This window comes from Miniopterus natalensis, chromosome 14 (genome assembly GCF_054644295.1).
Source record: "Miniopterus natalensis isolate mMinNat1 chromosome 14, mMinNat1.hap1, whole genome shotgun sequence".
Taxonomy (NCBI): Eukaryota; Metazoa; Chordata; class Mammalia; order Chiroptera; family Miniopteridae; genus Miniopterus; species Miniopterus natalensis.
Window position 1 is genome coordinate 37,512,937 of NC_142094.1, and position 27,536 is coordinate 37,540,472.

Genomic DNA, 27,536 nt, shown 5'->3' on the forward strand with positions numbered 1-27,536 from the left:
GCGGGGGGAGGCTCATGTTGGCAACAGTCTGCTCGAGACCATCGGCACCGGTGGCACGTCCTGGCTGGGAAAAGCGCAGCCGTGAAGATCACTGGGGGGACCCCGCAGGACTCCTGCAGCCTCCAGACTATCCCGCAAATCGGGAACCGCGAAGCCTGGGATCAGCCCCGCAGTGAATCATCTAAGTGACAGAGGAAGGACTCTGCTGGGGGAGAGGCGTTTGCCTACCTGGTGACTCAGGGCAGCGGGAAAGGCTCAGGACAAACTCCGCCAGTTAGTGTCTGCTGTGCAAACTGTCACAAGAATATCATACGTAGAGACTTAAAGGCAGAAAACCTGCTCTTGGATGCTGGCGTGAACACCACACTGGCATCAGCAACAAATTCACCTTTTCCGACAAGCCAGATCCCTTCTGTGGCAGCCCCCGATGCTGCCCCGGAGCTCTCCTGGGGTCAAACAAAGTAGGACCCAGTGGGTATATGGAGTCTGGGGGTTAGTCTGTACACACTGGTCTACAGATTCACAGACCTTCATGAAGCTGCCAGAAGATTACTAGAGCAGAATATATCATATACCCTTCTATATGTTCACGGAATATGAAAATCTAAGACATTTCTGATTCTCAATGAGAAATCAGAGCGCCTCATGAAGGACCCATAGATTATTGTGGGTCATAAATATGAGGAACTAAAGCCCTACATGGAGCCACCCCCTAACTGTAAGGACCCGGGGCCAACTGAATTCATGGTGTCCATGAGTTGCACATGGAAAGATAGATCTGGGACTCACCACTAAGCCAGAGAGGCAGTGAGGTAATGGCCACATCTTTGCTCCTGAGTGATAAGAGATCCCAGGCTTCATGGTTACCCAGCACTCTGAAGCCACAGTTTTCAGCAGATCCAACCAACAGCAGCACTCCTTCCCCAGCCCACAGTGTCTCAGGGTCTCAGCCAACCGCAAGCAGCACTGTTTCAGCACCTTGCCATTTAATTCCACCTCTAATCGCTACTCTGATACTCAGAGGAGCAATGCAGACCCTGAGGAGGGTCAGGGGACAGGGCAGAGGCCATAGCACAGCCAATGCACCTGCCAGCCCCCATCCTTTCCCTGTCCCTCCTCCCCCCACTGCCAAGGGCGCAAATCAGAGCAGGAATTCCCCACTTGGGAGGGGAGTCAGCCTGGGCCTGGCTTCCATGCAGAACCGCAAAGACAGCCTAACTGAGCCAGGGCCTGGGCCCCACGGAGTCTGCTCCTGCCGCAGTCTCCCTCCTGGACCCCAAGTGAGCCTCTGGGCTGTGCCCCACGGAGAGGCTCTGTGAGGGGCCACCAGCCAGCACAAACTCTCAGCGTGTCTCTGTGGCTTCCAGTCAACCTGCAACGTCAGCAGTGGTGGTGGAGCCCCCAGGGGTGACCATAGGGAACCCTGCTAGACCCAGAGACTTTGCCCTGAGGTGAGACCCCGGCTTCTCTCTGTGGCACCAACCACACTGCAGGGGCCATTGGGAGCTTCTTCAGGAAGTTCAAGTTCAAATATACAAGAAGAAATGTTTGGTCGAAGTTCACACCAGGAACCTGAAGGAACCTGAAAGCAAAGATAGAGGGAAGTCACTCCACCCTCACGTGGTGGGCAGCGGAGGCACTGATTTTTAAAAAAAGAAAAAAGAAAAAGAAAAAGAAAAAGAAAGGATTTCTAGGGCCCACGGATTTCGGCACCCTGTGTGGACGATGAAGGTCACATGCTCCATGGAGCCCCATGGAGAACACTGCCCACCGGGAGCAGCTGCTGTGCGGCCGGGCAGGGCTCACAGGGGCTGACGGTCAAGTGCACCCTGCACGCGGCCTCCCAACGTGGTCAATTTACACTCGGATCCCGCACCTCCGCGGCCTTCACAAGCCTCACCTCCGAGAAAACCCCCAACCAGCGGGACATGAGGAGAGGCCACCTGCAGCCCCGCCCAGTATCTCCTCCCCATCTTCTCTGCCTTATATGCAAGGGACCTGGTTTTGTAAGACAAACAGACAAATCCAGTGAGAACAGCAGAGGTTTTCTATTCAGAGCTTGCTGGGCGGAGTTGGCCACCACCTCCTACGCTGGGCAGGCGCCAGGCAGGCAGGGCCATGGGAGAGCTTTCGAGTGAAAAGGGAAGGCTCCACCATGCTGCTGGCCAGCGGCCACCTTTCCGCCCTGCTCTACCGGGGCAGGGGAGACTGGATATGCATCCCACTATGGTTAATAAAGTAGGGGAAACACCAAACATATGAGGGGCTGCAGGTGCTAAGCAGGCCAAGAAAAATCACAAGTGTCCATAAGGAAAAGTTTATCAGATCATCACTTACTGTCCTATGTTTGTAAAATTACCAGACTGATTTCTTTGGGTGGTTCTAATCTACACAAGGAAATGCCAAGAGAAAAACTACTCTCCTAAGGAAACCAGCTTCAATGAAAACACTTGTTTGGAAATCTGTTTGAATATTATTGTCAACAGCATGATAAAATTTTTATAAAACAATGTAGTAGATGGAACACTCACAGCCTGACAATATCATTGAATACTCCCCCGCCCCCCCCCCCCCCCCCCCCCGACTTAGCTGTCACAAGAGCTGAATAAACCCTTGGAATTCTCAGGTATTCTAACAAATTATCTTTTATTTTTTTAAAAATTGATTTTAGAAACAGAGGAAGGGAGAGACAGGGAAATATCGATTTGTTGCAAACAAATTACCTTTTCAATTCCAGTTAGTTTGAGGCGAGTTTCTGTCACTAGTAGCCAAGAGAATCTGGAATATATAAACAAACATTTGAATAAAATTGGCACAACATTGTTGATTCTGTTTGTTTGGACTACAGATGTAGATGAACTTAATATAAGAGTGCTTTTAAGTCACATCAAAAGGAAATGGAGAATAAAAATGGAAGTGATTGCCCAGCCGGGCGTGGCTCAGCCGCTGAGCATCGACCTAAAATCCAGGAGATCACAGTTCGATTTCCAGTCGGGGCACATGCCCGGGTTGTGGGCTCGATCCCCAGTGGGGGGCATGCAGGAGGCAGCTGATCATTGACTCTCTCATCATTGATGTTTATCTCTCTCTCTCCCTCTCCCTTCCTCTCTCTGAAATCCATAGAAGGTATATTTAATTAAAAAATGGAAATGATTGTAGATTTATTTTTATAACTTTCCATCTGTGAGAGCTTTGATAAATTTTATTTTCTTACTCTTTTTTTTTTTTTTACTTTTAAAGGTTTAGTTTTTCTTAATATGTTTAAGTGGAACAAAAGCACTTTTAAAAAAAGAAAGAGCGGCCCTACTGTGTTTTGAAAAATTGTTAGGTTCCAGGCAAGGTAGCTTCTATTTGTTCCTAGAAAGGAACAGCATTGGACATAGATTTAAGGTCAATGTGTGAAACAATAGACAAATAGAAATGGCAACGAGACAACAGCAATGACATTTCTGAAAGTAAGAATTCAGATGTAGGACTAGTAACTTGTTTTTGTTTTGTTTTGTTTTTGTGTTTTTTAATGCTATGTTGTTTTTTAAAATTGATTTTAGAGAGACAGGAAGGGAGAGGGAGAGAGAAACATGAACCGGTGACCTTTGGGTGCACAAGATGAAGCTCAACCAACTGAGTCACAGCAGCCAGGTCAGGCTTAGTAACTTTTTAGCAAACATGAGAAAGTGGAAACCTCAGCCAGCAGGGAGGGGCAGAAATGTAAGCAGCTCCTTCCTGCTGCAGCTCCCTCAGAAGCTCTGAACTGGAGGGTCAGGGACAAGTGGGTGAAAACTCTGGGGAGTCACTGGAAGTCTGAACACAGAATGGCTGGCAGCTCATATCCCCTCCCCACCGGCAGGAGACTGGAGGTTTACTTTCTGGAGATCTTAATTCAACAAAGCTCCGGACTTTGGGGCCCCATCTCCCCTGTAGGCAGCAAGGCTGTGCTGAAAGCCGGGGAACACGTGGGAGTCTGCACACCACATGGCGAGACCTTCTGGCCCCCTTGCCCACTGGGCTCCCGGGAGATTGGTGGTGAATTTAGGGTGCAGCTTTCAGGCTACCTTTCCTTCAGTTCTAATGTTTTGAATTCTTTACAGTGACATGTATTATTTATGCATATAAACCAACAGAAATGCGGAGGTAAATTACTTCCAGCTTGGATACACCAGGCACCAAAGAATGTGTCCATTCGCTCCGACGCTGCAACGGCGTCTGGAACAGCTGCCAACCCCGAGCCTCCGACTGCCCAGCGCGATCCGCCGCGATCACCGCGACCCATCTGCCCTTTGCACAGACGTCGCTGAACAAGCCTTTCAAGAGGGAGAGACTGGGGTTACGATCGCACAACTAATAAAGGGCTGAACCCACACCCCTCCGGCTCCACGGTCTCAGCGCATGCCCCCCCAGCCCCCCCCGCGGAAGCGCAGCGACCGTAACCACGTCCAGATGCCCCCACGTCTGGACCTGCACATTCATGACCAGGAATCTCACTTTTTAAGTAAAAAAAAGAAAATACATTAAAAAAAAAAAATTCGCCCTCTCCCAAATCGTAAACAGATTGCAAGGTAGGTTCCCAAAATAAGACCCAACCTTTTTCCCCCGCAAAGTCTGCTGGTTTCTGGTGGACGTCCGAGCGCGGGCTGGCTTCCTAGACGGCGGTTTGGCGACGGATCAGTGTCTGCAACGGCCCCGAGGCGCGAGCGGCGGGTTAACCGAGGGTCAGCGGAGGGGCCGGGGGTGGCCCGCCCGCGGGCCTCGCGCGGGGACCCTCGGGGCCCTCGGGGTCCTTGGGGCCCTCGGGGCCGCGCCCCAGGGGCTCGCTCAGCGGCGGTTGGTGCAACTGCGGGGGGCGGGGACGCGCCCGAGGCGGCTCCGCGCGCGGGGAGAAGCCCGTCCGCGGGCGGCCCGGAGGTGGGCGCGTCTCAGGCCCGCGGCCGAGCCCAGGGCCTTTCAGACGCGGACGGGCTCAGACGAAAGGCCACCAGGGGAGGGAGCGGGTGCGGGACCGGCTCCCGGCTGTCCCTCTGCGGGTGGCGCGCGGGCCCGTCCGCGGCCTTCCGGGGGCCGGGCGCTGCAGAGGCGCGGGCCCCGGGGGAGACGCGGGCGCCGGGGGAGACGCGGGCGCCGGGGGAGACGCGGGCGCCGGGGGAGACGCGGGCCCCGGGGGAGAGGCGGGCGCCGGCCGCGGGGTCCCGGGGCGCGGTACCAGCGACGAGGCACGGCCCGTAACGAGGCAGGGTCGGCGCCGCAGGACCCGGCGGGGCTCGGGGCGCGGGGAGCTACCCGCCCCGCGGAGGGAGGCGGGATCCGCAGGGCTGGGGCCGGGGGGCTCGAGCGCCCTCCGGTCAGGCGCGGGCGGCCCGCGGGCAGAAAGCGAGGGCGCTGCGGCCCCCGGGACAGCGCCCCCATCGCTGGTCGGCCGGCCTCGGGCAGTACTTGCTCCAACCCCTACCGAGTACACATTTCCCCCCCAAGCTCACAGGGAACGTTCTGGAGCAAAAAACTCAGCTCAACAAGTTTAAAAGCACAGCGATATCCTGCAGAGCATGCTCTCGGGCTGCGGTGGGATGAAACTTGAAATCCACAACAAAAAGGGGCCTGGAAGATCCCCCCAAATAGCAGCAGCTTAATCACCGTACTTCCAAATAACACATGGGTCAGAGAAGAAATCTCAAGAGGAATTTTAATTTTTTTTTTTTAATTAAATGAAAGTAAAAGTACAACTTATCAAAATTTGTAGGGCACAGCAAAAGCAGTGCTAGAGGGAAATGTATAGCATTGGAGGTGTAGATTAGAAGAGCAGACAGACCTACAATGAAAAGCTTCCACCTTAGTGAGCTAGAAAGGAACAGCAAATTAAACACAAAGTAACTAGAAGAAAAGAAATAATAAAATTAGAGCACAAAATCAATGATATTGAAGACAGAAAATCAACAGAGGAAATCAAGAAAACCAAAAGCTGGTTCTTGGAAAAGATCAATAAAATTGATACACTGACCCCACAAGGCATCAAAAGGGTAACAGAGGGATATTATGAGTAAGTCTGTGCCCACAAATTTTGCGGACTTTTTTTTTAAAGAACCAGATTTTGGGTTTGTTGATTTTTCCCTACTGTTTTTCTATTCTGTATTTTTATTTCCTCTCTAATCTACATTATTTTCTTCTGTTACCTTTTGGGTTGGTTTGCTCTCCTTTTTATTTAAGGTATATGGTTAGGTTACTGATTTGAGACATTTCTTGTTTGTTAATATATGTATATACAGCTATAAAATTCCCTCTTGGCACTGCTTTTGCTGCATACCATAATTTTTGGTATGTTGTATTTTTATTTTTATTTGTCTCATGATATATTCTAATTTCCCCTGTGATTTCTCTCTTGACTCATTGGTTAAGTGTATGTTGTTTAATTTTCACATACTTGTTATTTTTCCACTTTACCTTCTGTTATTTATATCTGGTTTTGCTCCACTGTGATCAGAAAAGATAGTTTGTATACTATCAAGCTTTTAAAATTTATTACGATTTGGTTTGTGGACAAACATACGGTCTGTCCTGGAGAATGTTCCCTTTGCACTTGAGAAGCATGTGTGTCCTGGTATTGTTGGATGAAGTGTTCCATCAGAAACCCTTCAGATTTTCAGGAAGAGGACTGGATCTTATTTTGGGTACATACCTTGCAATCTGTGTATTTCCTAAAATATCTGTGAGCATATCTTTAGCTAATTCACTCATGCTGATGTTGCTTTCTATTTGCACGATTCTTGGAGCAATCTTATGTCAAAATCTTCCATTCTATATGAACAATAATGCCATCCTTTTTTATATGGTCTATTTTATCAAAGTGAGCTAGGAAAAGGGTTGAAAATATTTCTAGGTGCTGGTTCAGTTCATTGGATGAAGACATATTTTTACCCACACATTATTTTTTAAGTTAGTTTGTAGAATTTTCCCCAGGGGTGGCAAGAATACCTGTGGCTGGCAAGCAGCAGTGCTGAAGATCATTTTCCCTACCTTCCCGCGTCTGCCCTGCTCGGTCCATTACATAAGTTGGAGCTGCCGCAGCTGTGAAGTCCCGGGGTGGGCTGTGCGGAGCCTTTCCGGGGAGAAGTGCTCTGTCGCCATCTGGTGGACAGCCTTGTCTCTGCAGCCTCAGCCGCGGTTCCACCTGGCTGCCCTTGAGAATCACCGGTGGGGCTTGTAAAGACCCCCAGTACCCAGGCCTGGGATAGCACCAGGAGCCAGCAATTTTTTTCTTAAAGATCTGTAGCTAACTTTAATGTGCAATTAGGGTCAAGAACCACTGAGTTGGAAGAAGCTCCAAGTCAGTGATGAACCCTGGACAATCATTCCTCCTGTAAGACTACCAGAAAGGAAAGGGCTATCTATACAGGTAAATTCTATCATCTTACGAGGCCCTTTTACAACTTCAAGAGGGAGAAATCATCAAGGCGCTACTAAGAATATAAGAAATTTAAATCTAACTCTAAATTACTTCCTGTGTGACTCTCCCTGTGATAAGGTAGAATTGCTAACACACACACACACACAATCAGACTAGTCCCTGGGCAAAACCATTAAGTAATTTCAATCTGATTTTAATATTTTAGGTATATATCAAAAACTTTCTTACACATTTTCTCATGTAAGTCTCCCAAGAACTGGTTGGATGAGTTTCCTCCTCCTCATGAGTGCTAACACCTAAGAACAGCCCTAGAGTACCTTAGGTGCCCACTCAGACCATGCTTTTCCCCTAGTGTTTTTGCTCATTAAATCTTACACTGCCAGAATCAGCTTCCTCCCCAGCTTGCTGTCTTTTAAAAAACTTTTCAAACTAACGCCCACTGACGATGGCTCAGTCTTCATCACAATCCATTCATTACTGGCATCAACTGTGCTGATCAAAACGGAGGCTAAGTCCTGCGCCTGGCAATGGTCGCCTCGATGGTCCTGAACGCTCGCACTGAAAACAAGTAAAAAAGTTGCACAAAATACATGCCATTAAAAGAGTGAAAAGGCAAGCCAGAGAGTGAGAACTAATATTTGCAACGCCTGTAACTAGCAAAAGCACTTGATATAGAATCTATACAACTCGCTAAGAAAAAGACTGACAACACAATTTTTTAAAGACCAAGAAAAAAGGGAATATTAAAATACCCAATAAACATATGAAAGGCTCTCAATCTCATTAGTATACAAAGAAATACAAATTGAAATCACACCCACCAGAATGGCCACAATTGAAAAGACCAATAATACCAAGGGATGGTACCAAGAAATACCAAGAAATGCATGTAAGTGTGTACCCAGGCATGTTTAAGAATGTTTATAGCAGTATTATTTACAAATAACCCAAAACTGGAAATCTAGATGTTTTTCAATAGCAGAATGGATACATTGTGATCTACTCATGCAATGGAGTAATTTAACAATAAAAGGGAAGAAACTATAGCCACACACACAATAAATGGGTAAATCTGACATGTAACTTTTCACAAAGTCAGAGACAAACAATGTATATTTTTAAAATTTCACTTATATAAAGGTTAAAGCAGGCAAAAGTAACCCGTGCTGTTAGAAGACAAGGTAGTGGTTACCTTGGGGTAACAGGAGGGCTTAGTGACTGCACGGGGAATGGGGGAATGGGGGAATGATGTATTTCCTGCCCTGAGTTGCCATTATATAGATGCGTTCAGTTTGTGATAATTAAATGAGCTGTAAACATTTTGTGCACTTGAATTTTTAAAAAGTTAAAAAACAAAACAGGATATTCAAAAATAGTTTTGTAAAAATCTAGCCTTCCTCTTCACCTAAGTGGGAGAGTTTTAATTGATGGGATGTAACCACACACTTGCTAGGCCACAGGCCTAACTACACTAGTTTCTCAGGATTAATAATAACTGTCACTCATCATATCACTAAGTTGGTGTCCACACTGCGCAGAAATAACGTGTCTGAACTGAGATTCAATAGCACCTAATCATGCGGAGTCCCTATGCTGAGGCTGTCAAAGATGAACAAAGCGGGACATTAAGTAAAATGATAAAAACATTTTGTTCAGTAACTTCTGATCGTGAGGGAAGAGCTGAGCTGCATTTCAATTTGTAAAGTGGTGACTGGGCATTTCAAAGGGAGAGTGGGGGCTTAGGGAGGAGGAGCTACTCGGGACTCAGGAGAAAAATTACAAAGAGTTGGTCTGTATCAATGTCCTGGGGCCAGCGGTGTCCGCCGGCTGGCAGCTATCCAAGTCTAGATTTGATCTCTCAAGAGACCAGAGACAGAGGCCCTGTCCTTCCCGATTTCCTTCCTGATAGTGACATTTCCAGGGAAAGGCTTCAGGTCCCTGAAAAGGACACTCCTCAGCTGTGGGAGATGCATACACATCTGAAAGGGGCCAAGAAAGGATTCGCGATTGTAAGCCCTTTTCAGCAAATTCCCAAAGAAAGGGAGGTCAGGGGCCTGTGGTCAGATACCAGACCTGCAAGAACACACAGCAAATTCTTTGACAGTGCCATTCTCAAGGCCCATTTGTTGTTATACATAGTTCTGTGTTCTTGGGACTCATGGGAGGTAAAACCAGAAATAAAGTGTTCTAGAACCAAAAGATCAAACGGACCAAACTTTTAGCTATTAATTAGACGAGGCTATGCTAACTCAAGTCTAGGGCTCAGAAAGCCAAAAGGAAAGTTCACATTTATGGAAGTTTAGCTTACGTGGCCATGAAACAGTTCTAAGCAAAGCCTAAATCTTCCTAATGTGGTCCATGTTTTGGGAAACTAGGGACTTTATTGTCTGAGAAACTCTGAGGCAGTCAGATATTGGCTCAAAGATGCTAATCACCTGCAATAAATGCAGGGCTTTGAAGAATCTAATTAGTCAGTAAAACTCCAATCTAGTGCTCAGTCTGATCACCATGTGGGATTTTGCCACAGCAGGTATATTGACAGACTACGCTTTACAAAATCTACGGAAGGAGAGGAAAATGCCCATTTTGATCAAACTGCAAACACAGCAATTATAGCTGCAGTGATGGCTGTAAACAGAGTTCAGATAGCTACAGTGCTTTCATCTTGCTCCAAAGTAGTGATGGCAGGAAGAGCAAGATTAGGGAAGCCAGGCAGCCCAGAGATGAAGTACAATCTGGTCATTATATTTATACCAGAACATTAAATTTATGGGTTCCTGGTCCTGGCAGAATTTAATAATTTTTTTTTCTTTTTAATTTCAGACAGAGGAATGAGATAGAAACATCAATGATGAGTCATTGATCGGCTGCCTCCTGCACGACCCCCACTGGGGATGAGTCCGAAACCCAGGCATGTGCTCTGGGAATCAAACCACGATCTCCTGGATCGTAGGTCGATGCTCAACCTCTGAGCCACACTGGCCCAGCAAGAAAAAAAATTTTTAAACTTGAAAAACTTTAATTTGCCCATTTTTTTCTTTGTTGATTAGTGACATTTGCATCCTAAGAAGTTTTTGCCTACCAACCTTTGAAAAGATTGTTTTCCTATGGTTATATAGATTTTCATGTTTGCCAGGCCAGGCGTGGCTCAGCGGTTGAGCGCCGACCTAGGATCCAGGCGATTGGGGTTCAGTTCCCGGTCAGGGTAGATGTTCGGGTTGTGGGCTTGATCCCCTGTCCGGGGCATGTAGGAGGCAGCTGATCAATGACTCATTGATGTTTCTGTCTCTCTCTCTCTCTCCCTCTCCTTTCCTCTCTCTGAAATCAATATGTACTTAAAAAAATAGATTTTTGTTTAAATCTGTAGTCTTTTTTGAGTTAATTTTGTATATACCTTGAGGTAAGGGTTCAATTTTTCTTTTTCCATAAAGATATCCAGGTGTTCTTGAAAAGGCTACTTTTTGCCCCATCAAATTTCCACGGTACTTTTGTGAAAAATCAGTTGGAATCAAATGGGGGATCTATTTCTGGAATATTCTCCTCCATTGATTTATGTCTATCTTTGGGCCAATACCACCCTCTCCCGATTACTATAGTTTCATATAAGCCTTGCTATCAGGAAGGATAACTTTGTTCTTCTTTTTCAGAATTGTTTTAGCTACTCAAGATTTGCAGGTCTATGTAAATTAAAAAACCAGCCTATAAAATTTACCCAAAAAGGCTTCTGCAATTTTGACAGGATGATGCTCAACCAATTGAGCCACTCTGACTGGGCACAAAATGCTTTATATTTATAATTTTAAGTTAGGGTATGAGCTGTCCAAAATGCTGTAATATCTCTAAAGAGTTGGCTTGGATAAGAAAAGTAGCAATGCGATAGAACCGATAAGTTTTGCCACAAGAAATGATGGCACGTACAGTGCTCAGGTTGGCAAGGACAATAAATGAACTTCATCTGACAGGCAGCACAGGATAGGGATCCAGGAGCCAACCGGGCAGAGGCCGTGCCAGGGGGCATTCGAAGGGCAGGAGCCACCCTTACGAAAGGGAGGAAAGGGAGATAAGTACGTGTGAGTCTTTGGTTTTCATCACTGCAAATATAAATATTCTGAGCTGTACTAAAGAGTTCGAGAAGGGGACCAGCTGATTCCCACCGTGCACTGTGAGAGGGGACCCTGCCCCGGGCCCTAAACCCTGCGTGGTTCTGGCCTCTGCAGCATCCCGGAGCAGCATGCTGCGTGGCTGCACTGTCTGCGCCTGGAAACTGAGGGATGAGCAGATTTCCCCCTGAAATGCCTGTCTGAGCCAGTCAGCAATCAGGGGCGTAGAAAGATGAACTTGACAGGGAGCCAGAGGCCAGGGACTGGACAAGACCTCCGCCTAGCCTGCTGCTGGAGGTGTGGTAAGAAGATGCAAGGGCTTGCCATTGAGGAGAAATTTTTGTTCTTCTACCCATTTTATCTTCTTCCCTGTAATGCAGGGACAAATCTTTCTGGGTTTGGGCTCAGTGATAACACTCGCAGCAAGGAGTTCAGCCTCTGATGCTGAGATTCCTATTTTATAAAAACGATCTACTCTTAGGAGTGTGAAACGGACCCATTTAATTGACTAAATCACTGCTACCCAGATACACTTAAAACTAAAAATTCACTGCTTCCTGCATTAGGAGCAAAGAAAGCAAGAAACACTGAAATCAGGATGTTGAGAGGTAGGCTGGGGACTGGCCACTGAAACCATAAAAATAATACAAATGCAAACTGCAAAGGTTCAATTCAGGCAATTTATTGTAAACAGGATTACCCTAGCACTCCACCACACTGGCTGTGTCACATGCTCTCTTCCAAGTCAACTAGCCAAAGAGAAGACTTCTAAAATGTCGCAGGTAACTAATAACTCAGTTTGTTTCACAAATCTCCTTTACTAAGCACTAAATCGGGGGAGTGTGATATTGTTCGTGGCCTGCAGCTTGGACCCATTTAGATGAATCCATTAGGATGCCTGAGTGATCCAACGGCAGCTCTTGATCCAGTCTGGAAACCAGCCAGTGCTGGGCACACCCAACAGTCCTCGTCCCTGGAAGACCACACGCCATTCCTTTCAGGTGCCCTCATGTGACTTGCTCATAAAAATAACTGTTCAATTTCACCCCCCCTCTTTTTTTAAACAAGAGCTTGAAAGTCCCTCGATTATTCGCTCTTACAGTGGTGGACTTAAACACTCATGGCTAATTGTCGATCCCTCTTGTATCTATTTGCAGTTTGATGAAGAGCTGCATAGTCTACAAATGCATAAAACCAGAAGGAAGTGATGACTCACGCACCTTCCGACGGACAAAGACGAGCTTCGCACAGGAGGCCCGTGAAGGTAGGGATAGGGAGGCGGTTAGAGCACCACGTTTATGCGACGGAAACGGAGCCCCCGTCCCGAGCAGCCTCCGCAGCTGTGATTATACCATTCTTGCCCCAAATTTAGATTATTCAGAAAATGGCAAATGTGAAAACTGAAGATATGAAAAGACATGATTCTACAGAAAGAAATCCTGGCAAACCGACTCGCGGAGGTAAAATGTCACCGGGAAATCCATTCCTTACTCTGCCTGAGAGTGGACAACAGGGCCACTACTGTTACTGCTGCCTGTATGTGGAAGTATGGTCACAATGTCTCTTGAAGTTTTAATAACAGTAAATATTTCAAAACAGCTGTTAAATCTATAGTAACAATTTAATCTAAAATAGTATTTCACAAGAAAAATATTTTTTAAAAGTCCACTCTACTCATCATTTGTGTATTTGTATGTGTATATTTATATATTCAAAAAAATAACTTAATGCTTATGGCAATATTAGACTGGTAGTAAAAATGGACTTTAGATTCTTATGGAGATCACACTATTTGAGAACCCAAGACTTTGTTTTTTTAATACCTCCAAAAAGGTGGCTTTGTACTTGTTGCCTTTCTGATTCATAATGGGGCAAATATTTTGGTTCATATACTCACTGCCATTCACGGTAGTGTCTACAAGAGCTGATGTTGGAAAAGCATGTCACACACTCAGTGGGATCTGAATCCACCCTATCTGTATTTGTTAAATACAGTAACATGTTGATGGGGAAAAGTAAAACCGATGGAACACAGCAAACCAACTATGAACAATAAGAATGTCGATATAATTCAATCAGAAAGAAACGAATCACAGTAATCCTGAGAAATTCAGTTTGGGACAACACTGATGTAAGGTGAGTGTGTATTTCTAGCACTATAAATAGGTAGGGTGTTCGAGGGTTTTCCAGCATTTGACTAGTTTGAATAAAAAACATGTTCAAATTTTATAAAAAGATTAAAACCATGCCTTATATTCAGCAACTTCACTAATAAAAGATTACATTGCTTTGTTCGTTATCTGCCAAATGTAATTTCTCCACTGATTTACATGAAACCCTCAGGTAGAAAGCAAGTTTGAGGATCAGTTTTTTAAAAGGTATTACTTTTCTACGTGTTTGGGGGTCTTTTCTGTCAACCTAGGAGGCTTTTAGAAAAAAGGTAATATTTTCTTCTAATAAGTAACTATTTTACAGAACAGGGCAGAAAGATTCTATAGGAATATCATTCATCATTTTAAGTATTGTTATATAAGGGAAATTTCTCTTAGTAATGAAAAAAATTTTAAATATTTAAGAGGCATGTATTTTAAAAATACTCTACATCTGTAAGATTTTGTAATTGAATTACTTTGGATTTTTAATATTTCTACATAATGACATCTGACACCATCTCTTTTTCTGGGTCTCTAATAGTGAACCAGAAGCTATTGAAGTGGCCCAGGTCGTTTCCTAGCCCTGGAAGACTTGGGAATGCATCCACGTGCACTTCGCCACCCGTGGGGGATCTTCAGAGTTTTGCAGCCATGAAGTTGATATGTGGCTTCACAAGGGGAAACAGTGGCAGACCACGCTTGAACTCAGTCATGTTCTGAATCACTTCAGGCTGCAAAGGAAAAAAGGTCTCTCAGTGTATTTAGCCCAAAAAGCGGACTGAATAGGACAGACATTTTTTTTCTTTTTCATGCACACTAGTTTCTACCCCATATATTATGATCTGCTGACCTTTCCTCCTCAATCAGCAGGCTAGAGGGTCTGCCAAACCTATGGGAATGTCCCCAGTGGGACTCGGCCAGAAGGAAGACTCCTGGCTTTCCTCCAGGTACACAGGGCTGCACACTAAGGGCTCAGCACCAAGGTTTCAGTGAGTGCCAGAGGTGGGTGTGCCCACCCAGCAAGGGGCTGGCTACACGGCCAGTTTCTCTTCTCCTGCAATTAAATGCCAACCTTTCCAGATGATTAAAATATGCAGGCACTGTGGAAGGAGCTGGGGACAAAAGTGGCTGGAGAAGGTTCAGCAGAGTAACACAGCTGTTCAAGCAAGAGGCAAAGGCAGACAAGGGCAGAGGCTGAGTTTCTGTGCAGCTGAAAATAGAAAGGCCTGACCACTGGGAGCTATCAGGAAGAAGGGGGGCCTGGCCTTTAAGGGAGACCTAAAGTAGAGGCTCGAACACCTGGTGACCTGAAGCCTCTAGGTCTTACGTATCCTGATAAACAAGCTCCTTCTAGGTAGTAAGTCCTCTAACAGAGCAACCTAACAAAACATTTACATTTCTTACGTGTGGCAAGGCTGGTGCTTGTGACAAATTTATATCATTTTGACACGGGAACTCTCCAACCACAGGACCTATAAGAAAACAAAGGGTTTAATGCTTTGCATTTATTGATACTAGCACACAAGAGCAACTTTTAAAAAAATCGAAACTAGACTCAGCTCATTAGAAAGCTGTACCAGACCTGGTTCATGTACTTCCCAGATCCTCTCAGGCTGCCTGCTCCCCAAGCCCTGACTGCTGTCCTGCCTCCTACCTGGAGTGTCTCCAGTGACGGCTCATGATGTAACCATGGTTATTAAAGCAGCATTTTAGTGACCAGGTCTGACCCCACTGAACCCTGAAGCTCTGGCCATAGAACAACCGAGAAGGCCGAGGGAGTTAATGACTGTGGGGCAAACCTTGGCCAGTCAGACAGGAGACAGGCAGGACTGAGCAGATACATTCCTCCCCGCTCCCGCACACGCAGTGTTCCACACAGCTTCTCTGCAGGTGTCCCACTAGCCACTAGCTGTGTTTCCTCGCTGAGCCGGGCCTGCCGGGCACTGCGCCACCTGGTGCCGCCTGGCTCTCTCCGCTGCCTCATTCCCCTTTCCCCTTATTTCTGCTTTGCCAGAGCAGACCCAGTCTCCAGTTAGTTCCTCTTCTGTGCTCCTTTACTTCCTGGTGCTCCACAAGGGATGTGGCTATGGCAAGGGACAGCTGTCATGTGCTTAAAAATATGCATTTTTTAAAAAGTCAATATTCAGTACTTACAAGAATCCATTTCTCTGGCAAGAACATGGACGGATACCTTATGTCTCCTCGGGGCGTCTACTGCCAACATTTCCTAGGCAGAAAGAATCGCAAAGTCACCCCTTTGCCCAGGAAGGAACAAAAAGGTGTTCTTGCAACTATGAAGAATCAGCTTCCTTTTCTTTCTCCTCACTAAAGTATTTCATTTAAATGCTACAAAGATTAGGCAAGAATTATTCTTAACCCCATTTTACAAATGAGAAAAACGAGTCCGAGGAGATGGACCTGTTGGGCCAAACCCGTTCGACTGCCAAGCACCTGGGCTGGGATTAAAAACCTGGCCTCGTGCTCACTGGGGTGTGATGCTGAGACAATGGCCGGAGCTTAGTCAGGGGACCACAAAGCCTGCTCCTCTAAGTACCTCCTCAGGTTTTGCACCAGGTCACTGCTGTGGCTCCTCATCTACCAGGAGAGAAGGAGACTACCATGTACTGAGTTCTGCCTTGTACCAGGCACTCTCCTATGTTCACTCACTTGAGTCTCTGTAAGCTAAGCATCATGTTGATTCCTATTTTAGAGACACAACCTCTAAAACGCAGAGGCAGAATGACTTGCTGGTGTCACAGCTGGTAAGGGATGGCGTTGGAAGTGAGGTCTGCTCGCTCTCTGCATCCCACCACGCTGCTCTGAGGGATTCCCCTTGGTCCCTGCCATGAACTCCCGGAGTGGGCGGCTGGCAGCCACATCCTGTGTCTCTTCACCCCTTTTCCTTAATGCTGGGTCTTTATCTGTCTTTTCCAAGAGGAAAACAAGTGTGGCAAAGCCTCCCCTGATGCCTCAGCCAGAAGCAATGTTTTGTACCCTCAGAGGAAGAGATCATCAGTGAAGCCAAATCCACAGCACAGTTATTTATGGAGCAGTAGTTATAAGCCTGGTCCCATGCAGCTGACTGGAAGCCCTGCTGATGCTGCGCAGCAAACCTGACCACAGCTTCCTCCAGCTGCAAGAACAGCCCCGATTGTCCCACAGGTGTGCTCCGGCCTCTCCAGCTTCTTCCAGGAGTTCAGCCCAGGTGTGCCTCCAGGAACATGGAGCACCTCACCCGAGAGCACCTTACTAGCTGGAGTAAGAAGTCTGCTTCCAAAGATCTATCCTTGATCACTTTTCACCCAAACCTTCACAGCCTTCTTATCAACCTACTGCAGTAGACAGCAGAATGCCCTCTTCAGTTTCAGACTGTTCTCAACTTCCTGACCAACTGTGGACAATCCCCATTTCTCCAAAAACCAACCAACCGACCAACCAACCAACCAACTGCATCTTCTTGCAAAATGTACTCTAAGGATCACGAGTCCCAGCAGATACTTCTAGGTATTCAAAGGTGAGTTAATCATTTCTCTAAAGCAGCAGCCACAGTGGCACCTAAATGGGTGAAGACAATCTAAGACTGGAGACTAATCTAATTCTCAAATTCTATTGTTTTCTTTGCTCTTCCTGTCCACCAAACAAACTCAGCAATATTTTTCTGTGGGCTGGGGAACAGAAAGAACAAACAAAAGTGCAGCTGAAGGAGATGGATCCAGAAGCCCTCACAGTCCCCGGTCCAAAGAAGAGAATACTGGGTTCAATACGAACTATCTCAAAAACACTTCCATCCATAAAAACACTTTCATAAATCCTGCCTGAATGGGCTCAAAGCAGCAATAAGCACATAACACAGCACATACGGTATTTCCTTACCAGTCAGAATCTTAATATACAAACTGAATTTACCTTGTAGAATTTGATGATATCTTCCTTGGTAAGTGTCTTTAAATATGCAACTTCTGTATTATCTGAAAAAGTAATCATACAGTAATTTACTAAAAATCCCACGTTAAGTAGCTCAGATTCTACACGAAATGACAATATACTTCACTTCGGCACTCCTAAGTACCTGCATGTGTAAGTGATCATCTGCTCCTACAAGTAGCAAGGGAATAAATTTCAAATAAAAAGTTAGGAGGATATCCTGGCTTTCTACATTTGAGCTACTGGATCTTGGGCTAGTCGCTTCCACTTTTCTGAGCCTCAGTTTCCTCATCTGGAAATTGGGGCTAATAACGACTTAATGGGGCTGTAGTGAGAACTAGGAAAAATGATAAATAACAGCAACACATAGCTGGGGCACATGGCGAATGCTCAGTACGTGGTCAGTACTATATTAACAGTGAATACAACTGCCAGAAATGTTACAGGCAAGGAAACAGAGGCCCAAAAGAGGTGAGCTGGCCAAGATCTTTAGCTTATCAATGTCAGAATGAGAACACATCCAACTCTCCTGACTTGCAGTGTAGCCTAGAGCACCCCACTGTTAACCTCTGCTCCAGAAGAAAAGTAAAAGGAAGCTGATAAGCAGGAGGCTCTGGGGAGCACAGCTTTCCCAAATCTAAAAGCACTGACACATTTTTGGAGCTCCCTAAAGACAAATGTTTGAACCCTGATGCCTCCAGGGCAGCACTGCATCAAGAGAGTTGAATCTACAAATTTTTCTTTTTTTTCAGTGTTATAGGATATAGATACCTACATATCCACGCTGAGAGCCTCAGGAGCACAGTGACTGAACACAAAAAGTGCCGTAAGATTTATAATTAGTTCATTATTATGAGATATGGTAGAAGAAAAAAAGATAGTTTCTAATTGGAAATAGTTATGTTAAAAAATGGTTCTCTAGAAGTGCTGTGCCCTCAACACCTCGCAAGTCCGTACTAGACCATCACCTACAGAATGGCCCCAGTGTCCTTAAATGTTACACTTACATGCCATGAATGCTGGGGCCCTAATGTTGCCTTACCTCTGTCAAAATTGTATTGCTGGGAGATGATTTCCCCCCAGTATTTAGCACACTCTGCAGACAGTTTCTTTGGTTTGTCTAGTCGACGAATTGCTAAGGCCTGGATGTGTTTTTGGAAGGCCTCTTCCGTCATGTCCTCGATGGACTTTTCCATGGTGATTAAGAAAGCTTCCACTCTGCTTTCTAGGTAGTGAGGAGGCTTTTCCGACTGGATGATGAATCGTAAGCCCTGTATGCCGTTGGCTCGACGCGGGCCGCTGAAGACGATATAGCCTAAAACATAAACAGCCAGTCAGGACCCTGGCATCCAAGACTTTGGTAACTTTTAATCTTTCAAAAGTTATCCTGTCAGAGCAAATACAATCTACTTGTGGGTTTTATATTATTAACCTCTGAAGAAATATGAGCAATTAGGATGTCCTTAGGTTCTAGGACAGAGCAGAAGAGCTCTCTAAACAGAAAGCTGGAGATAACTCCTTCTTAAAAAACAACCAACAACCCTCTTCATCATTCAAACTCAACATCCCAGAACTCCTAATGACCTGCTAGTTAATCCCCTCTAATCTCTGTTGAAGTTAGTCCCATCCCTGTGAAATGCTGGCCTCGTTTCCACCCCTCACCATTGTCCCAGCACTGTTTCCTTTCACACCCAAGTTCCTTATGCGAACTGCCCCTACTGCACTTCCTAGAGATAATCCACTCCTGGAGCAACTCTATGCAGGCTGTAAGTCTCCAGAGACTGAGTAATTGAGGTCGTATCTCCACTGACATCTTGTGAGCTCATGCACTACCTCCTGTCAACATCTTTTCTAAACCAAGCTCGCGCCCTGCCTCCTTCGGCTGCTCTGCCCTGGGCCACACCTCTGACAGCTGTGGTGTCTCCGGGTCCCACTTCTGAGAAACTCTCTTCAGTCCAGCCTTCAGAGTTTAAATCACACTGTACTATAATTCTAATTATTCCTTTACAGGCCCGCCTTCCTGATTAGATGGTGAGCTCTTTGAAGGGAAGGGCCAGCCATAACAGCTACATTCGTGGTCCAGCATCCACCATGGTGGTTGTTTAAAAAACGGTTGGTACTTGGAGAGACTCACCCGAATCCTTTTCACCGGTTCTTCCCAGTCATTACTGGGGCTCCTTTTTTTCTCTCTCATTAATCAAACCTGCTAGGATCTCCAAGACTGTTAATACTGCCTAAAACATTGCCTGAAACATTTCCTCAACAAACACTTACTGATTACGTTCTACGTGTCCCAAAGATAAATAAGAGAAAACATCTGCACACTCAGGGAACTCAAAGTCTAGTGAAGCTAAGCTTCTCTGGACGCTTGCTTGCCCCCTTGCCACCCACAGGAGCCTGCCCTTAGCATCCTCTCCCCTCTACCACAATGTCCTCTTTGTTGACACGTATATAATGCAAACACAGTGTCACCTCCTCAAGAATTGCTTTAATGTCCACAGGATATTAATTGCTTATCTTTTAGAAGTGAATCCCCCATAAACAGGTTTTCACAAGTCTTTCTGAACAGAGCATGCCTGAAGCAACACGCTAGGGGCCTGAGTGTGGAGAATTTTCTCTGAGGACGGTGATTGTTCCTCAAGGTCTATGGTGCCCTGCTGCCCCCACCCCCTCTCACCCAGCTGCTCCTTGGTGCGCAGGGTGTTGAAGCAGGGCTCGGAGATGATCTGACAGAAGAGCTCCAGGAACATATTCTCCGAGGTGCTCTGCATGTCAGTCTGGTAGTAGATTTCAATGCCGCAGTTATTGTGAACTTCATTCCTCTGCTGATAAACAAACCATCCCTCTAGGAAGTTTAAAAAAGAGAGAAACATATTCAAACACTTGTTTAGGGTTCAGCAAAGTTAAATGTTTTGTTTGGCTTTGAAAAGTTGTTCAGTTTGATTAGTGTTTTTTGGTAGTTCCAAACTGCAATTAATTTATTAAAATGTGAAACTCAACTTACTTCAGGGAATCCTATTATAGTGATTTGTATGTGGTGCGCCCTCAATAAACACACACTGAATTTAAAGGGCAAACAACTTATAAAAGACCCATTTTATGACTAAATATTAATGTTAAATAAGACCCATAGTTAATAAAATGTGCAATGTAGTGCATGTACTAGATTAGAGCTAGCTAATATATGTAATTGCTCAAGAATTGCTTTAATGTCCATAAGATATTAAATAGAAATAATGCCTGTTTTAATAACCATACAAAAATATTTTTAAATTACTAGTTGTGCCTTTATTACCTTGCATTTCCATTTAACTTCCTATTCCCAATATTATTTATTCACACCCACACTAAAGGTCATTTCACAGGTTTACACAAATGTGTACTATACCTAGAGATAACTTAGCCTAACATCTCACTTTAGTGAGGAGGAAACTAAGGCCCTGAGAAGGGGGGCAACTTGTCCAAGGACACAAAGTCCAATGGTGGACAGCTAGGACTAAAACTCAGACACGATAATCAAGTATTTCATCAAAGTTATGAACAGGCGATCACACTTTATGATCTGATAACTTTATTTCATTAGCAATACATTTGAAGAAGCAACTATATCGTGCTTAGTGTATCGTATGACACAAATTTACGATTTCTCAGGTGCAGTGGTAACGATGTTTGCTCACTCTCGTAGAAGCTAATTTACATCAACAGTAAAGGCAGGCACAGAAGCCTGGGGTTGTAGTTCACCTATTTCACTTTTCTGACCGGGCCCAAGGTGGACTAACAGTCAAACGTTCTGATCCTGTGCTGGCAGCACTAAGTTCCCTCTTGTCAGAAGAGGAAGGAGAACACGGGCTGTAAGTCCATCTCCCCACACACACGCTTCCAGCCTTTTTGTATCATCCCCAATGTCTCCTTCTTCACAATGCCTGACATTTTTCTTTTTAAACTGTAAATGCTGTCCCATGGAGAGCTAATTAAAGGACTATTTAACACATTCACAACTGATCAGCTGGCTAAATGAGAATGTTCCCTAACACCTAGCATTTTAAGAATGAGATGTGAACTGAGTTATTTTTGAGCATAAGGATATCTGCGAAGGCATTTGAGAGACAAAAGAGACAGGCCCTAAGAGATGCGAGAGAAGGAAGGTAGTGTAAAAAGAGGTGTGAAAGCTAGAGTTCGCTTTGAAATTCTGTTTCTAGATTGGCCTCACTTTGCAGTGACTGAGGAACACAGTAGCATTAGTCTGAAACGAGCCACTGCAGGTCTGTGACGCCTGGGGATGCAGAACTGCAGAGCTGTGCTCAAGGTGTCCTTGCACATTCAACGATGACATCCTGAGCCAATACTGTATTTGAGCTGCTTTAGTAGCAGCTCAGGTGAGCCAGGCACAGGCCCTGGTCCTAAGAAATGTATAAGCTAACGAGGGGTATGAAGATGCACTTCAACCCCAAAGTGAGAGAAGTGCCGAGTAGCTTAAGTTAGGAGAGGCTCGGAAACCTGTGCTGGGAGGTCAGAAGAGGAAGAGACTACTTCTAGCCGGGAGTTTCAGAAAAAGTTTAGTGCAATAGGGGGCTTACAACATGGGTTTGGAAGGATGAATCAGGTGTAGACATAGGTCCCTGAGGAAAAGGAGGGATGGGGTGGGTGAGAGCATATTTCAGGAGGATAACTGGGGGGAAAAAGCACAGACCATGCATGCAAGGCGAACAGCCAACAATCGAGTCTGGCTAAAAAAAAATCAATGCTTCTCACCCCTGCTCTATAAACTTCCCACTATACAATTTTAAACAATATTGACCATAATGTTAATGAGCTTTTATATCAACAGAAACCATTATTAATGCAAAAGTAATCCAACATTGCAAACTCTAATATATTAATTATTATCCATTATGTTAGAATTCCTCATAAAATATCCATGTAATAAATACATGTTGTTTTCTGCACCTGTAGCTTTCCTAAAACTATTTCTGCCAAAGATACCTATGGGCTTCTAATTATATGTTATAATTCTAATTTTCATTTTTTATAAATAAATTTTATTTCATGACTCATGATCAACATTTCTTTAGTTTTGTGATATTTTTACTTCCTAACTCTACACTCAATTACCAGTTAATTTCAGTGTCATTCTCTTAAAAATAACGGCCTACATCCAATTTCACCTCTTTGGCCCACCTACTGAGAATTTCCTGGCACAATGATCTATCTTTAACCTTTATAAACAGTTGAGGATCCTGTAGTTATCATAAAACAATACATTATCATCCAAGTGAATCAATCTACCTGTAATCACCCACAATATTATGTCCAAGTTGTCCATTACCACAGTTATAACATTTCAACTTACTGTCAGGGAGCTGAACTTCTCTATACCGAACCAGCTGACTTGGAAGGAGAGGTTTCGTATGAGCATGTTCAATAAGAGTGTCCTCAACCATCTGCATAATTCCTAATGCAGCCTGTGGAAAAGACAGGTCACGGTAATTATAAGAACACAAATGGATCTTGTCTGTGAAAATAAAAACAGTATACTGAATGATAGCCCATGCAATATGGAAACAACATGCTTGTGAAATAAACCAGCCTAGTTTATCATAAAAATGGATTTTTTAAATCTTAGTTAAGTACATTTGATTCTATTCAAATGGATAAAAATTGAATTTGTCAGTTTGCAATATAGTCAGTATGGTAGCAGTGAAGAGAAATAGAGACCCAGACCATCTTGATGCTGGGAAAAGGCATTGCTAATGCTGGAGAGGTGCTGGTGATGGAAAGTTAGCCCCAAGTGAATGACAGCTGGGGTTACAGCAAAGCAAAGGAGAGGAGCAGAAGCTTTATTTTTAATAAAACCAACCTTGCTAAGAACCCTGTCTCTGCCACTGTGGGTACTGTTTTGGAGGCAGTATAGCAGAGTGGTAAAGAGTGTGGGCTCTTGAGACAGATTGCCCTGGGAATTCCAAAGTGCCATCCATGTGCTAAACACTTGGCCTTTACCATTTAATTTAATTCTGATAACTCTAATTTTACAAATAGGAAAAGAGCATAGAGAGGGCAAGACTTTTTCAGAAGATTACATATCTAGTAGGTTGCACAGTTAGGATTTGAATCCAGGCTGTCTGATTCCACACCATGTGCTCTTATCCACTACACAGTCCTGCTGTCCTATATAGAGCAGGGATAATTTTTCTCACTTCCTTCTGTGATTGCACAAGGCAAGCAACAGCAGAAGCAGCAGCCATGACAGCAGGCCCGTCCACAGTTAACTATCATCATTCTGCTCCCCTCTGCCTCCTCCTTCCTCCCTCCACAGAGCAGAGAAGGTTGAGTGAACAGTGATGTGCTTATAATCACATGGTGGTGATGAACAGTTTTAGACAGACTAGGGTAAAAACATCTCTTGCACTGATTCATAAAAGATTGCTAAAACCGCCCAGCCGAATGGCTCAGTGGCTGAGCGTCGACCTACGAACTAGGAAATCACATGCCCAGGGTTGTGGGGCTCGACCCCCAGTAGGGGGCATGCAGGAGGCAGCCAATTAATGAATCATCACTGATGTTTCTTTTTCTCTCTCTCCCTCTCCCTTCCTCTCTCTGAAATCAGTAAAAATATACCAAAAAAACACCTCAAACAGTTAAAAAAAAAAAGGATTGCTAAAACCTCACCCACTCACCTGCTTTGTTATGTTTCCATGGAGAAGTGCTTCAATGTGCAGCCGTGACAGAAGCTGAGGTATGAAGGCCTTAAGGCGAGGAAGGGTGACATCTGTAGAGGTGTAAGAAATGGAGAGCTCTACTTAAGAAGTTTTTAAAAAAAACTTTGAGTCAACTTGAGACTTACAGAAGGGTTCAGAATTCAAAAATAGTAGAGAGCTCCTGTATATCCTTCACCCAGTTTTTCCTAAAGATGACATCTTTCATAACCATAGCACACTGATCAAAACTAAGAAATTAACACTAGTACAATACTATTAACTAAAATACAGACTTTATTTGGATTTCAGTTTTTCCAATAATATCTCTTTTCTGTTCTAGGATCTAATCCACAATCCCACCTTGCATTTAGCTGTCACGTGTCCTTAGCTTCCTCCAGTATGTGACAGTTCCTTGGTGTTTCCTCATCTTTGATGACCTTAAGACTTCTGAAGAGTACTGTTCAGTTATTTTATAGATGCCCTTTATTTGGGTTTTCTCATGATTAAATTGAGCTTATGTCTCACTAGAAAGAATACCACAGAGGTAACATGCCTTTCTCAGTGCATCACATCGGGGGTTCATGATGTCAATACACTGTAGTACTGGTGATGCTAACACTGATTGCTTGGTTGGGATGGTACCTACAAGATGTCTTTACTGTGAGTGCACTGTTTTATTCTTTTTTTGCTTATAATTAACTCATGCATGCTCTACAAGCAATTAGGGAAAGCCACCTGCTCATCAGTGCTTACTTTCCCTATTGTAATTAATAAATATTTATTTTGGGGAAAATACTTTGGAACTATACAAATACCCTGTTTTTCCTTAGCTTTTATCCACTAATGTTAGCATCCATTGGTGTATAACTGCCTGTACCAATTATCATGACATCCTAATAGCGAGTTTTCTACTCCCCACTGTCCTTTTACGGGTTCTTCAATAAGAGTCGTTCCTTCTCCATTAGGACCATACTAATAACTGCTACAATGAATGCTAAAATTAGGGACTGAAATTTAAAGAGAGACATGGAAAGGGAATTTAACAAGTGCTTACTATTGGCCAGCATCTTACAGATGTTATAAACTGTAAAGTGTGAGCTATTATCCCCATTTTAAAGGTGAGAAAACTGAAGTTCAGAAAATGCAAGTTTGTTGACCAAAATCATCAAGCTAGTAAGTTGCAGAGCTGGCATCTGATCCTGGGTCTAATTCCAAAGTGCATGTTCGTTCCTCTCCAGGACACTGCCTTAGGGCCCCTATACCTCCTTAGCAGTCTCTGCAGACCTACTCTGTGCCTCTACTGAAATGATTTGTTTACATTCATGCTTTGCCACTAGACTGGAGCTTCCTGATCAAAGAAACACCAACTAAATGATTTTTTTTTTTAAATCTCAAGCAACTAGAGTCTAGGGCTTGGTACATAGCAGGCAGTCAGTAAATGCTGTTGGGTCACACCGAACTCTGAGGTTCTGGCTACCCAGCACCTGGATGGCTGCCTTAGAGTCATGAGGGAGCCAGCCTCTCACAAGCAGCTGTCTCCAGACTAAGCCACAATGGCATTATTGGATTATTGCATAAACACATATAACAAAGAATTAGAGCAAAAAATTTCAACTAAAAAAGTGCTGACCTCTTTATAAAATACATTTTAGGAAGGTTTCAGATGCCTATGAGACACTTTAGAGCTTATTCTGCTTAAAATTCACATAACATCTGACCCAGAAACTGAAAAAAAGGGGGGGGGGAGGGATCCAAAAACCTCTGCTTTGTTGATCATGCTGAAGGTAGGTTCAGTTTCTTGAAAAATGTATTTAAAATCAATTATATGGTTTTGTTTTTTTTTAAAGACAAAATTCTAGCTATTAACCAAATGTGGCTCATACCATTTTGTAAAGAAAGGTATATTAACTATCCAGATTAAAAATGTATCTTTTCCAATTAAAAAATATATACATATTTTTAAAAGTATTCTAGTTAATAAATTTTATAATCTATACACCTACCCAATGCCTGAGGCAACCAATAAAATAATGATTTTTTAATACTTTGTGCTTTTGATTTGTGACTGAAAACACTGAAAGCATAGTGTTAAAGCTCTAGCTGGTTTGGCTCAGTGGTTAGAGTGTCAGCCCAGGGACTGAAGGCTCCGGGGTTCAATTCCAGCCAAGGGCACATACCTCGGTTGCAGGCTCGATCCCCAGCCCCCGTTGGTACGTGAGATGGAGGAAACCAATCGATGTGTCTCACACTGTTGTTTCTCTCCCCCCCCCCCCCCACTCTCTCTGAAAAGCAATGGAAAAAATATCCTTGGGTGAAAATTTAAAAAAAAAAAAAAAGAAAGCATAGTGTTACATAAGTGTAAGTAAGGACCTAGCATAAAAGATGGTTGAAATTTCAACAGCGTTCTTTTTCCTTACTGCTGAGCATGTAGAAAGATGAATTGGTGTAGCACGGAACAATGAAACAGATGAAACAACAATAAAGGGTGTGTCAGGCTACATTCTTTCCGCTGGAGCACCCTAACAGCAACCTCACCCCGCAACAGGCACTCAGCAGGCACGGCAGACACAGGCTACACTAGGTGCTAAGCGGATAAACGGAGGTGCGTCCACCGCCCTCAAGGATTTATGACTTTCAAGCAAAACTCCTGAAAACTGGGTTCAAAAGTTTAGGAAAAAAGAAACAAACGATGACCCTTCAGTCTTCCCACAGTTCCTAGTTTTTGTTTTTTAATAGGTCTTTATTGATTTCAGAGAGAAGAAGGGAGAGAGAGAAATAGAAACATCAGTGATAAGAGAGTCACTGATCGGCTGCCTCCTGCACGCCCCCGACTGGAGATCAAGGCTGCAACCTGGGCATGTGCCCTGACTGGGAATCGAACCGGGATCTCCTGGATCCTAGGTCGATGCTCAACTGCTGAGCCACACCTGGCTGGGCCACAGTTCCTAGTTTTTATTGAACTAAACAGATCTACAGATGCCTGAGCACTTTCTGTGGGGTAAGACTTTCTAACCTAGCCCTTTCTCCTTTTCTGAAAACATCATTAACAAGGTAAGTGTTTTGGTCAAAACATCTCATCATCTGCAGAAATCTATGAACAGTACTAATCAACTGCTGCTGGTCCAGGTTCAAAACAGCAAATGTAGGAAAACTGCCCACGTACCAAGGCTACTTCAAAGGTCACCACTGTTTTTATAAAAAAGTATGCAAATCTACTTTAAGAAAACTATAAGTTATTAGAAAGCGTAAACACTAGATGTCAGGCTAAAAT

At 44.4% G+C, this 27,536-nt stretch overlaps 1 protein-coding gene and 1 long non-coding RNA gene across 5 annotated transcripts in view; both read right to left on the minus strand.

The window, feature by feature from the left end:
- Positions 1 to 1,342: 1,342 nt before the first annotated feature.
- Positions 1,343 to 4,701, minus strand: LOC107543281 (uncharacterized). The gene is made up of 4 exons (XR_001603797.2): positions 4,582 to 4,701; positions 4,141 to 4,301; positions 2,724 to 2,778; positions 1,343 to 1,582 (listed from the first exon to the last, which is right to left on the minus strand). It is a non-coding gene; the product is annotated as an uncharacterized LOC107543281 (long non-coding RNA).
- A 7,453-nt stretch (positions 4,702 to 12,154) lies between these two features.
- The window catches only part of IDE (insulin degrading enzyme), a 78,395-nt gene continuing 63,013 nt past the window's right edge, over positions 12,155 to 27,536 (minus strand). For 2 of the 4 annotated variants that reach the window (XM_087824451.1, XM_016220792.2), the window contains exons 18-25: positions 24,245 to 24,336; positions 22,921 to 23,032; positions 20,248 to 20,415; positions 18,613 to 18,885; positions 17,553 to 17,614; positions 15,801 to 15,873; positions 15,051 to 15,118; positions 12,155 to 14,377 (exon numbers count right to left, since the gene is read on the minus strand). In XM_087824451.1, the coding sequence (XP_087680577.1) occupies positions 14,282 to 14,377; positions 15,051 to 15,118; positions 15,801 to 15,873; positions 17,553 to 17,614; positions 18,613 to 18,885; positions 20,248 to 20,415; positions 22,921 to 23,032; positions 24,245 to 24,336 (944 nt within the window). In that variant the 3' untranslated portion in view covers positions 12,155 to 14,281. Of the gene's footprint in view, positions 14,378 to 15,041; positions 15,119 to 15,800; positions 15,874 to 17,552; positions 17,615 to 18,612; positions 18,886 to 20,247; positions 20,416 to 22,920; positions 23,033 to 24,244; positions 24,337 to 27,536 lie in introns of all 4 variants that reach the window. The other 2 variants (XM_087824450.1, XM_087824449.1) reach the window with 1 other exon arrangement.